This window comes from Ceratosolen solmsi, unplaced genomic scaffold (assembly GCF_000503995.2).
Source record: "Ceratosolen solmsi marchali unplaced genomic scaffold, CerSol_1.0 scaffold17, whole genome shotgun sequence".
In the NCBI taxonomy this organism is placed as follows: Eukaryota; Metazoa; Arthropoda; class Insecta; order Hymenoptera; family Agaonidae; genus Ceratosolen; species Ceratosolen solmsi.
Window position 1 is genome coordinate 1,094,994 of NW_011948445.1, and position 12,912 is coordinate 1,107,905.

General features: G+C 26.2%; 1 protein-coding gene across 1 annotated transcript in view; it reads left to right on the forward strand.

Moving 5' to 3' along the window:
- The window catches only part of unc-13 (protein unc13 homolog), a 46,158-nt gene that overhangs the window by 543 nt on the left and 32,703 nt on the right, over nt 1-12,912 (forward strand). Inside the window, 5 exon segments of the mRNA XM_011504485.1 lie at nt 5-1,258; nt 1,331-4,819; nt 6,898-6,941; nt 7,748-7,838; nt 11,912-11,920. Coding sequence (XP_011502787.1) covers nt 5-1,258; nt 1,331-4,819; nt 6,898-6,941; nt 7,748-7,838; nt 11,912-11,920 — 4,887 coding nt within the window.

The window sequence follows — 12,912 nt, forward strand, 5'->3', positions numbered from 1 at the left end:
GCAGGAATTAGCTAAAATGCATAATTTATCTTCCGACTTCAAGATGTCAGTAGCTTCTTCAATAGATGTACAAAAAAAAATTAGATATTTGGAGACATTAGAAGCGTTAGAAGAAGAAATAACTACACCAGATGAGGCTTTTTATCGAAGTTTAAATAATGCTTATCGTGAAGATTTGAATTGTGGAGACTCTTCGAGACCTCATTCACAGCTTGGAATGATTTGGGAAGAAGCTGAGGATATTGATGAATCTAATGAAAAAAACATAGAAAGAAGTATTTTTAAACGTAAAGTAGAATTAATAAATAATGAAATTAAAGGTATAAAGCAAAAAACCATAAGCAATAAACAAGAAGAAATTACGCAATCATTTTTACAAAAACGAACGGAACTCGATGAAGATCAAGGTGAAATATTTAGCTCAATAGATTATAAAACTTATCGTGGAAATACCCCATGCATTAGTGAACATGACTTAGCCCAAGTTTCTACTCTTAGTTCTATAAATGAAATTTCTTTAAAAAAATTACACGAATTAAATGTATTGTCAAATAAGTTTTTAAAAAAGCCTCAAAATTTTATCCAGGTTAATGATCATCAAACTGAAACAAATAAAAAAAATTATTCTTCTGGAATTGAAACTAAATTACCAGAAGAAGTAAGCAATTTAAAAGAATCATTAGATACAATTCACGCTGAAATAGATGTTGATAATTGGTCATATTCTAAAAATCCAGTTTCCATAGGGGGGTCTGCTTCTAAAGTAAGTACGGATGGTGGATTAACGACTGATGGTGATTTTACTATTCGATCGATGCCACCAAGACTAAATTCCGCATCCAGAATCCATGTAGATTCTATTTCATCAACGTGTATTCCACCAAGAGTAGATTTTATAGCATCAGTATTGCATAAAAACTCGGAACCTATATTTCAATTACCTATTGATGTAGGAAAGTATGCAAAGGGATATGCTGAAAATAAAGAATTAACTGATCTTATGGCAGACAGTTTAGCACCCACAACATGCACATCTCCATCAGTTTATAATAAGATAATCGATAAAGTGGCATCGATAGATTCCGTTGAAAATATTTATAATATTCAAAGTATTAGAACACGTCAAGATGGTTACTTTGGTAATGAATCAAATTTAAAATTAGAATTCTCAGAAAATAGACAGTCACAGAGTCCACCTCCACCCGCGCCAAAAGATGTACATAAAAGTTTCCAATTAATTAATAATGAAAATGATTCGGAAAATACTGAAAAAATTTTCAGTAAAAATAATGTTAATCCTTTAATTATATCTTCAAAATCTCCTACAATTTCACCGACGCATGTACTCGAAACAAGTAATAATATTATAACAGTTAAGTCAGATTCTAGTCTTTCTTCAAGGAGTAGTTGGAATAATCTCGACAAATCTTTAAGCACTCCAAAAAATTGTATTGCCAAGGTGCAAATATCTTATTGTATAGACAAAACAAGATCACCTCTTGTATCAAGCATTGAATCTTCAGAAGCAATTGCTACAATACCTGCATTTTCCAAAGCAGTTAGCCTACAAATTAATAAAGAACCATTTTATGATATTCCTGAAGGTAACGGTATTTATGGAAAGCAAAAAGGGAAAAAAACTAGTAGTTCAATTGATATTACTAGTAACTATATACCGTTATCTACATGTTCTATTAATTCTTTTGATAACAGTTGTATTAAATCAGTTTATCAGGATTTAAACTGCACACCGCCTACTTCATCTGAAATGCTTTCTTTACAGTGCCAAAAACAAGAAAGTCATAAGTACGAAACTCATAAATTTGACTCAGTATCAATAGGAATGACATTAGATTTTCTGTGTAGAAATACAGAATCTATTTATTCTATCGCAGGAAGTAATCAATTAGAAACTATTACAAATGCACATATAAATACTTCATCAATGTGTGAAAAAGACATAATAATTCCTGGATATTATTCTAGAAAAAGACATTCAATTTTACCATTAAATAATACGCATTGTTGTAATACGTCTCAAAATGCATTATCTACATCTGCTACAAACTCTTTAATATATATGGCTAAACAAGAACCAACGATATCATATTCAGAAACAATAAATGAATATGATAATAAAAAAACAGTATATAAAACAATGTTCCCAACAGGTAATATTACTGATGCATTAACTTACTATCCAACAAGTACAAGTATTTCAAAAACAGAATCTAACGATAATAGTTGGTTAAATACAATAGATGAAAATGTTACCAACGACAGTACATCTACAATTAACCGGTTATTTATATCAGAATCAAACCACTCTTTAAATATAAATCGCCAAACTGAACTACCAGTCTCATATAATCCTGCTACTTTTCACACATATGCTAACCAGGATTTTCTTGGAACATATAAAGAAAATAATAATTATAATCAATCTTTATTGGCATCAGAAAATTCTCAAATTAGTAATGTATTAAGAAAGCAATCCAAAAGAGAGCATCAATATATATATGGCGAAGAATCAATAAGAAATTTATTAACTAAAAATATTTCTACTGAAAAGGAACACGAAGTCTTGTACGATCCTTCTAAAGTGATTGTATCACAATCAGGTTATATTAGTATATCAACAGATATTAAGGATTATGAGATAGATTTAACTAAGTCCCCAAAAAAAATTCGAAGAGGTTCCTCGTTAAAAAATGCTATGAATTCCATGAGTAGTTGGTTACCTGATTTACATTTAAGTAAAAGGTACAGAAGTCAGTCTTTACCAGGAGATGTTAGAGGTGAAGATTTAAATGTAGCCTTTGAATCTGTAGCAGAAACACAATTATCAAATGACGGAAAAGTTCATGGAAGAGGAATATTAGCTCGTAAGAAGAAAAAACATATACTTGTGTCTACTGTATCAGGAATTTTGCAAAAAGCAAAACGAAAAACTCATCAATCACAGTCATTTTCTGATCCAGAACAATCTGAAAATGAGTGGAGTAGTGGAAAACAAATTATTTTATCTGAAGATGAAGATTACACACTTTCTGATGCTGCTCAAGATTCAACTTTTTTTTCAAAAGTTAGATCTAATACGAAAAAAACAGCATCTCAACAAATTATTCCTAGTCAAATACATACTGAAGAAGTATTAATAAACGATGCAGCTTTAAAAAAACAAATACTTCAACAAGAACAAGAATTATTACAAAAACAGATTCAAGAACATCAGGAACACCTTCAACAAAAAGTAACTGAAGATAATAGGTTAGAGGAACCACAAACACAATCTAAGTCACAAATAATTAATCAATCTTTTGAAAAAATATCAAGTTTTGACAAAAATACTTTAATAGAAAATAGTACATCTAGTTCTATTACATCATCAATTTTTGCGACAGTTGGAGATATAAAAAAATCTATTCACAATTTAAATGAAACTTCAATTGATAAGGTATCTAAATTTCCTGTAACACTTGTGGGTGGTGCAAGTATGGAATTTGCTGTATCAAGGGCTTTAGGAAAATATCGACAAAGACAGTCTTCAACAATTTCTGATGAACAACAAACTGATGAAGAAAGAAAACTTGACGAAAATTTATTATATTCATCGGATATGAATTTCACGTGCTCAGACGATTTATCCGAAAAAAATCGTAATAATAAAGGTTCTGGAGTATTAAAATTAACAAGTGATATATCAGAGGAAATGTCATCTCCTGATAATAATAATTCATTAAATATAAAAGGGCATATTCAAAGCAGTAATCGTCTTATTTCTCGACATCAACAGTCCCTAGAAATTCCCTGGGTAACATCTCGTACTGTCGATGGCGATGAAGACAATAAAAGTACATATTCATATAGAAGTACGTCAAGAGTATCTTCTCGGCGTCAAAGTACAGAAGAATCAATTGACTCAGAAGATGAATGGTATTGTTATGAATTAAGAAATCTAGAAGAATTAGAAAGACAATCAGAAACAATAATGGAATCTAATATTAATCATAATCATATAGAAGAAACTTTAAAAATAGAGTCATATCAACCAGACGAAGACGTAAAAGAAAGAATGTCATATGTTCTTAATGAATTGAAATTAAAATCAAAACGAATAAATGGTATTAATGAAAATATTAATAAAGCAATTCCAACTAATAAACATATAACCATGACTATTAAAATGAATCGTTGTCACGATGAAAATCCTCTACCGAAAAAGAAATGTGCAGAATCTGTAGAGAGTATTTTTGCTAGAGTAACAGACTATCAGACGTGGGTACATGAAGAGGATGTTAAAAAAGGAAAAAAAATTATTACAATAGATGAAGAATCATCTGGAGAAACATCTGGACCTGACAGTCAGGTTTATTCTGTAGACGAAGATGAAGAAGAATTTCAAAAAAAATTTGAACAGCAAGATTTAGAAAAAGATTTGTATCAATCTTCTCTTCCATACAATGACAAACTACAGCGAGTATCCGATATATTATCAGATAAAGGCAGCAAAAGTCTACTATCTAGTGAGATATTAATTAGTAATCAGAGTATAGAGGAATCTGGAAGACTTATTTTTAAAAATGAAAATGGAAAGGGTGGTAATGTAAATGAAACAATGGCAATTATAAGTCTTCCCACTATAAAAGTTGATACTGACTTAACTGTTAAATTAGAAGAACATCAGAGCAGTCCATCTCTATCAAACTCCAAGTGGAAACTTTTAAAAGCTTTGAAAGAAAGAAAAGCTGAAGAAAGATTGAAAGAAGTCGATGAAACAATTAAAGATGCTACTTCTCTTTCACAGGGAATAATTGTTGTGAGTATTATAATTAAATAAACTTCAAATGTTTTTATACTTTGTATTTGAATGATAAAAATATTTTTTAATTTGTGGTTAATATAAAATATTTTTATTTGGTTTTATTTTTAATTAAAAATACATTGTATTTACATTAATAACTCATTTATTAATTATTAAAAATATGTATGTTTAAATATAAAATATATTGCAACTAAATTAAGAAATATATACCCTGATCCGTATAGATATAATACAATAATAATAAAAACATGATATAACTCAGCCTATTATTAACAACTATAAAGTATTATTTATAATATTGTTAATAAGTCATTCTTCATATTACCTATTAAAAAAAAACTTTAGAAAATAAATAAAATACCATAAATTCTTAGATTTATTTTTTTTTATATGTAATAAAATTAGCAAACCCATTATATATATTCATATATATATACATTGGTGATACACTATTTATTAATTTTTATATTTCTATTTATTACATTATTGTAAATTACTGCAATTAAAAATAATAAAGAAAAATTGAAATATAGTTCAATATTAAAATGTTTATATTTTATCTTATCTTTTTTTTTCTCTTTTTTTAATAATAGTGAAAGTATATTTCAATTTTAGAGAATAATTAGAGAAATATTACTATAATAGAACATATTGCTTCTATAAATGTCATTTATATACTTTGTTATTAATTCTAATACAATGAATCAGTTATTTTACTTCATTAAAAAATTCATAATTATGTATTTTTAATAGATTTCTGTTTAATTAAAACAAAAATTATATACATATTAAAATATCATAACACTAATATAAAAATTAATCTGAAATAAATAGTTATCTATTTACGTAAACTAATAATAATTTAGTATATTTAAAAACAGCAAATTTTCATTAAATAAATTTTAAATTATTTTCTTCGTAATGAAGGTATTTAATTTAATTTATATTAATATTGTGCATAAAACAAATTACATTTCGAATATTTTTTCTTTTTAAGCGATTCGAAATTATTTACATATTTATTTGGTTTATATTATTTCAAGATAATTCTGTAAAAATTTTTATTTTATTCTTAAAATTATTCAAACTTGTAACACTAAAAGTAAATTTATTATTTTAAAATATCTTTTTATTTGAAAAGGTCTTTATAGATATTTTACCATTTTTTACTTCAAATTATTTTATAATTTATAACATGAGAGTAGTTTGTGCTATATAACTTTCGGTATAAAGCACTCATATAATAAAATATAATCGACTACTATTTTCACTCTTTAACTGTTTTGTTAATATTTTTCTGAATTGCCATTATTTTTTTTAATGTTAAATTTTTTAAATAAACTTAATAATATTATTTTTTACTTTAAAATTAATGATCGAGAAATTTTAAATGTAAATTCTTGACTCATCGAAGAATTATTCAATTCTAAAATAAATACAACTAATTTTCTTGATTTTTTTTGTAAAAAAAATAATTAATTATTATATATTAGTAAATTTTATAATGCAAATTGTTATATTTTATATATATAAATGCTTTCATATAAAATACAACAGAAAATTATTAACTGTGATTTATATATATATATATATATATATGTATGTATATAAATATAAGAATTATTTATATAACTAATATTAAATACCAAATTAAATCTTAAGATTTTTTAAAGCCAGATCACTTACTTCCATATAACTTAAGATCTGTTTACTTTATATTTCTATTTTACTACATATAAATATAAATGTAGATTTACTTTAAACGTATAAAATATATTACAGCATTTTGTTGACTTTTTATATAAAAGGCATAGCTGTTCTAAAAAATAAATAGTCTATAAATAAATGTAATTGTATAAAAAGATTGGATTTTCATCATGATATTTAAGATATTGAAAATTTCGTGTACCATATAGTAAAAAAAATAATAAGAGTTTTTTTAAATATTAAAAAAAAAATTTACCAAGTATAAGATATAAACATTAAACAACAAAACAATTGCAATTACTTTAGAATGCACATCAAAATGAAGTATGTACATATTTAATCATAAATTTTTTTGTTTTGATTAGAATGGAAGTGGAACAGGTAGCGAAACTGGTGTTCGTGGAAATGGGTAAGTTATAATTTTATTATAATTTTAATTTTAAGTTTTTTAATTATGAGTTGTTGAGGACATTACAGATTATATATAATTATAAATATAACTAACAACATTGACATATTGAAAAATACAATCAAAACTTAATGTAGATAATCTAGCTTATCTAAATAATTATTCTGTTATGTCTTTTGAGAATTGTTGTCAATTATTAAATCGATCTCTGAAGAGTTGATTATAATATTTAAGCTAAGGAATAATTTTATGCAGAATTTTTGTGGAGAAAACATATAGAGAATTTTTGAACAATTATAAAATAAATATATATTCTTTTAATTAATAATTATTTTCTCATTTTCTTATATGGGTACTCGAACTTTGAGTAAATGCAGAGTAAAAAGATAATATATATTAGGAATAAAAACTTTTTTGTATCTTATATTATCATTGATAAAACAAATTGAATTGTTTATTTTAGATAAAAATTAAAATATATACTTTATTAGAATTTATCAAATTGGAAAACATGTGCTGTATTAGAATATATTAAACTTCTTATATTCCATACATTTTTTTGAACCCTTTTTCTATAAATAAATTATTAATTTTACTTTGAGTTTATTGAGTTTATTACGTCATGTAATTATCATCTTTATTATCTTTTCTAAGCATCAAAGCCGAGAATGTAATTTGATTTGTAAATTCATAATTTTATATTACTACGTTCGGAATTCATATCGATAACAGTTTCAAGTTACTTTTTGTAATATTTTTATTAAAAATCAAATATTGTTTTTAAAGATATAATTTTTTATTTATAGACATGGAGGAGAGATAACATTTTACAGTAATATTGATAGCATGCCCGACATCCGCCCACGACGAAAATCAGTGCCATTAGTTTCTGAACTGGTAAATATTATTGTATTAAATATTTTAATCATTTATAATTTTATCTTAATATATGTTATAAATTCACATATAAAATATTTTGAAAAAATATTTTTTATATATTTAATTGAAAAATTTGATTGAACGAATATTTCGAATATTAATTAATTTAAATGTTATTATTTCAAAATATTTTTAACAAACTATAAATAATTTGAGAAGTAGTTAATAACTAAGTTGTTTATTTAATTTTATAATAAAGCAATTTTTTAATAATGTGAGAAATGTAGAGGTCAAAATCCAGAATACCACTGATCACATTTCAGTTGAACTGTATAATAAATCACCAATTAGAAATTAAAAATTTTTAAATTATCCATCACAGATAAGGTTGCAAGAATTTACATGTATCACTGATAATCGTTTTATTAAATAATTGGAAAATAATGCTATTTTTCAATTATTTTATAAAATAAAAAATAATAAATTATTATTAAATACAAGGTCTTAATAGAAAAATAATGTGAAATATATATGTACTCCCCATTCTAATCAATGCAGTTGCTTTAATTTATCTCAAAAAACTAGAATAAATTAAATTAAATATAATGTATAAATTTGTATGTAATTTGATTTTTACTTAATTGTGTAGAATTTATAATAATCATAATTTTTTAATTTTAAGCCATATTAAACTGATATGAACTAATTAATAAACAAAAAACGATTTAAAATTAAAATTTAGTATTTAGTATGAATCACCTGATAAGAGATGTATAAATTCAAATATTAAACACATACAGAAATTAATTAAGTGGCATGTATATATAATAGAATTTTATATATAAAAATACTCTTCTATTATTGAATCAGATAACAAGAAAGGTTTGACGATAAATAAAAAAAAGCTTGATTATATATTTAAGTAAAGTAATCAAAACAAAAGAATGATACTTCATTTAGATTATTGAAGAAATTCTATCAGATACAAGCCAACGTATTTATCGTTTTATTTTACATCTAATAAATATCATTATTTTATTTATTTTCATTTAATATAACAGTAGAAATATTATTATTGATTTCATATATTTTTTCATCAAGAATTATCACAAATTAATAATTTCTCATAATTTGGTGATTAGTAAATAATAAATCTATAATAAATTATTTATTTAGAGGATATATATAATTACTAAATCTTGATTATCTTTCAATCTGTATATTATTAAAAAATTATTTATAATGTATTTCAAAATTTGTAATTGTTAAGAAGTATATATATATTTATTTAATTTATTTTTATTATATTATTATAATCAAATAGTGTTACTATATTCTCAAAAATGACGAAAGTATATTACATCTTTTTGATATTATGAAAACAAATTCCATTTTAATGAGTAAGATAATAAAAAAAATGAAAGTGGATAACGAAGAAAAGTGATACTGTCTGAGATCAGACTTAAAACCTCCTTATGATGGCGGGTGGAGGCTTGCTGGCAAGTGGAAGGGGCAATGCAATTATTCAATACTGCCTATAATGTTTATAGTCTTTCCTTTTATTAAATATAATAAATAGTGAATAGTTAATAATCTATAAATTTCTAAATGAGTGTATGATAGAATGAATAGATGAGTGTTTCTTCATTAATGTTGGTGGCGATAAGTCTGTACGTGTATTCTTGATAGCCTGGAGCGTGATTCCCCTTCTTCCTGTGGCTTGAGTAGTTGTGGGAGACTCGTGGTGGTAGGGGCAGCAAGTTGGTGCAGTCTTAGCAGCCGGCGTGGGGTGAGCTGTAGTGTACGGAATGGTGGGAGAACGTCCGTGTGACGCCACTGCTTGTGTTCGTGAGCTCGAATGTAGTGGTGGTATTGGTGCACGTTCGTGTGCTCGATGTGGGCGTAAACCTCGGTGTAGAGGTGAGATGTAAGAACGCGCGTCTGGTCGAATCTTACATGAGCTGGCGGGAACCGCGGTGTAAGGGTAAGATGTAAGACCGACCGTCTGGTCGCCTCTTACTTGAGTTGGCAGGAACCGCTGTAGTAGTAGTCGTAAGAACGAGCGTCGGCGTTACTTACACGCGGGCGTAAACCGCGAGTATAGATTGGCGGTCCTGTCGTTATGGGTGCTTGTTAACTAGTAAGAAGTAGTAAGGAACGAGCGTCTGCGTTGCTTACGGAGGCGTGGGTGCCAGTATAGTTGTGGCATCGCTATAAGTTCCTTAGGTTGCTTGATGCTCTTGCCATGGCCTCCTAATGGCGATTGCAGGGTTGGATATCGAGCCCGAAGTGGAGAGTGCGTGATTGGTACTAGCAAGAAGGAATCTCGGCACGTGCAGCTCCTTCAATATACTCGTACGAACTGGATGCGCCGATAGCGCGTCGGTGGCGTTACTATGCCGCTATTTGTCATGAAGTCAATAGGGCATAACTTTGTAGGGTTCATTTGTTATTACTTCTCGGAATTATAGTCGTATATTCGAGTTTTTCAACTAGAAGCATGCTTTGAGTCCGTTGGCCAATGTTTACAAAGCAATGCTTCGCGCGCTCATACCTCTCCCACTTTGCATTCCGCTTAAAACTGCTGTAATCCGTAACAGATACAAAAACTTATTCTTAACAACGTATTTATTATTTTAATAAATATAGAAATTTATTTAAATAATCTCTTTATTCTTCCTATTACTTTTGATTATTTATAAGTAAAAATTTAACAATTAGCTAATGGGTATTGTCCATAAGAACAAATATTATTGAATGGTTATCTACGACTATTAAAATATTTTAATTTCTAAAATTCTAAATAATTATATTTATTCCATTTATAATATAAGTAATTTTATTGTAAAATTATTTGATATTTAAAAATGATTAAAAAATCGAAGTAATAATGATTCAATTATTATTAATAACATTTATCATTTTACTTGAATTATTCATTTTTAATATTGTAAATAATAAAAGAAAGACGATATAAACAATTTTATATTATAATTGTACAAAATAGTTATGCATTTAGTATTAAATAAAAAGAGTTTTCAGTTTTAAATATTCTCATTAACATATTAGGATTTTGTTTTTAAATGATTTTTAACTGGATAAAAAGTGATTTGTGACATTTGTAGAATAAATATTAATTATTTTGAATTTCAAACAATTGTTATCATGTAACTGTATATGCGAATATAACTTTTTAGTGCTTTAACTTTCAACTTCACATTATAACTGCATATATTTTATAAATTTTTATTTGTATAATATATATTTTTTTAATTTTTAAAAGCATTGCCTTTAATTTCTCATTTCGTCCTTATTTTCTTGAAAGATTTCTTTTATCGTAATTTAATTCCACACATTTTATTTCTTATCATTCATTTTTCTATTACTTTTATTATGAACAATTAGTAATTCAATTTGCGTTTTAAGACCAATTTCTGAGACAATATTAAACAATAACCTGAAAGAAATATCGAATGAAAATGTACCTATTTTATGCTGATTTAATTTATTGGATTGTAATAAACGCATTGTAGAACGATATTGTCGAATATACGATGAAAATATATCTCGCTTGTAAACTAATCGAAGTCTTTTCAAGTATTTTCGGAATTTATAATATATTAGTAATGATATATCCACATAATTGATAAATGTCCATATTGTCTTCTCAATAATTTATGTTGTACGTTTTCAATGACATTTAATTCAATAGTGATAGTAACTAATTGTTTTAACCATTTTCAAAATAAAATTTTACAATGGCGATAATTTAATGGACTTAATTTATATTATTTAACATTATATTAAAAATAATTATAATGCTTAGGTAAATTATATTTTTAATATTTGAAACTGATACAAAATATATTGCTATAATATATAAATTTATAATGTAAATAATATAATAATCTACTGAATACAATTAGAATAACATTTTACATTAACAAATTTTGTTTTAAAAAAACACAAAAAAGATTTTTATATTTTTCTTATATCTAATGTTGTAATTCTTGTTTGTTCTATGTGGCGTCTGTTGTATCTACTCACCTGAAAAAATAATAATTACTAAACAATCTCCAATCTACCTCCAGGTTTTGAAGGTATAAATACAATAAAATTTTCTATGGATAATTATTTATTTAAATATTTCCTAGATTTTGCATGTCATTATATATTTAGTGAAGCATTATCAATAAAATGTTTCATTATTCAAAAGTCATTACGTATTTTCCTAATAATAATAATTCTGTATTACTTGATATTAATTGAGTACTAACTTATATATTAACACTTTATTGATTATTCAAATTTTAAGCTTATATTTCATATCTATATTTAATATGCAATAAAAAGTAATATTATACAAAGCAACAACAATTAACCGATTGCAAATAAATTTATTTATTTAATTAAAGTCATCTGTGTAGTAAAATGAGCGTTAATATTTAATTTAATATTTCAAAATTTAGTATTGATTCGTTAGTATTAAACTCGGTAGTAATTTTTAAAGGTATGTTAAAATTTTATCATTATGCTACTTACGTAATAATATTCGATTATTTATTACAAATACATACTCATTATTTCAGTTTGGTTTTATTTCAACTTTTACTTGTAGAACTAAATTCTTGGATTGAATTGATGTGTTACGGAGACAACTGTACAATAATCTATGCAGCTTGATTATTGAATACGAATGGCGAATGGCGCGAAGTTTCGTTCGTCGATACTAGCACCTTTTGAACGAGCACGTGCGTGGTTGAGGTTATGAATGCGGCTTTATGATTGAAAGATATCGCAAGTGGCGCGAAACTGGATTGCCTACACTTGCGTTGGGTTTTGCTTACTTTCGTAAGCTTCCGAACTTGAACTAAGGTGAGGGTTACGAAGTGGGATGCCCTTTGCGGGCGCGAAACTTGACGACGCGTACTGGAATTTATTCCGTACTGTCGTTTTAAGAGTAGCTTCTTCGTCCTTAGTGCTTGTCGATGTAATACTCTGAATCTCAATATATATATAATTATTGTAGTAGATACTATTTACAAAGACTAATCGTTGACTCGTCTTCGGACTCTGATAGGCGGATTGTCGT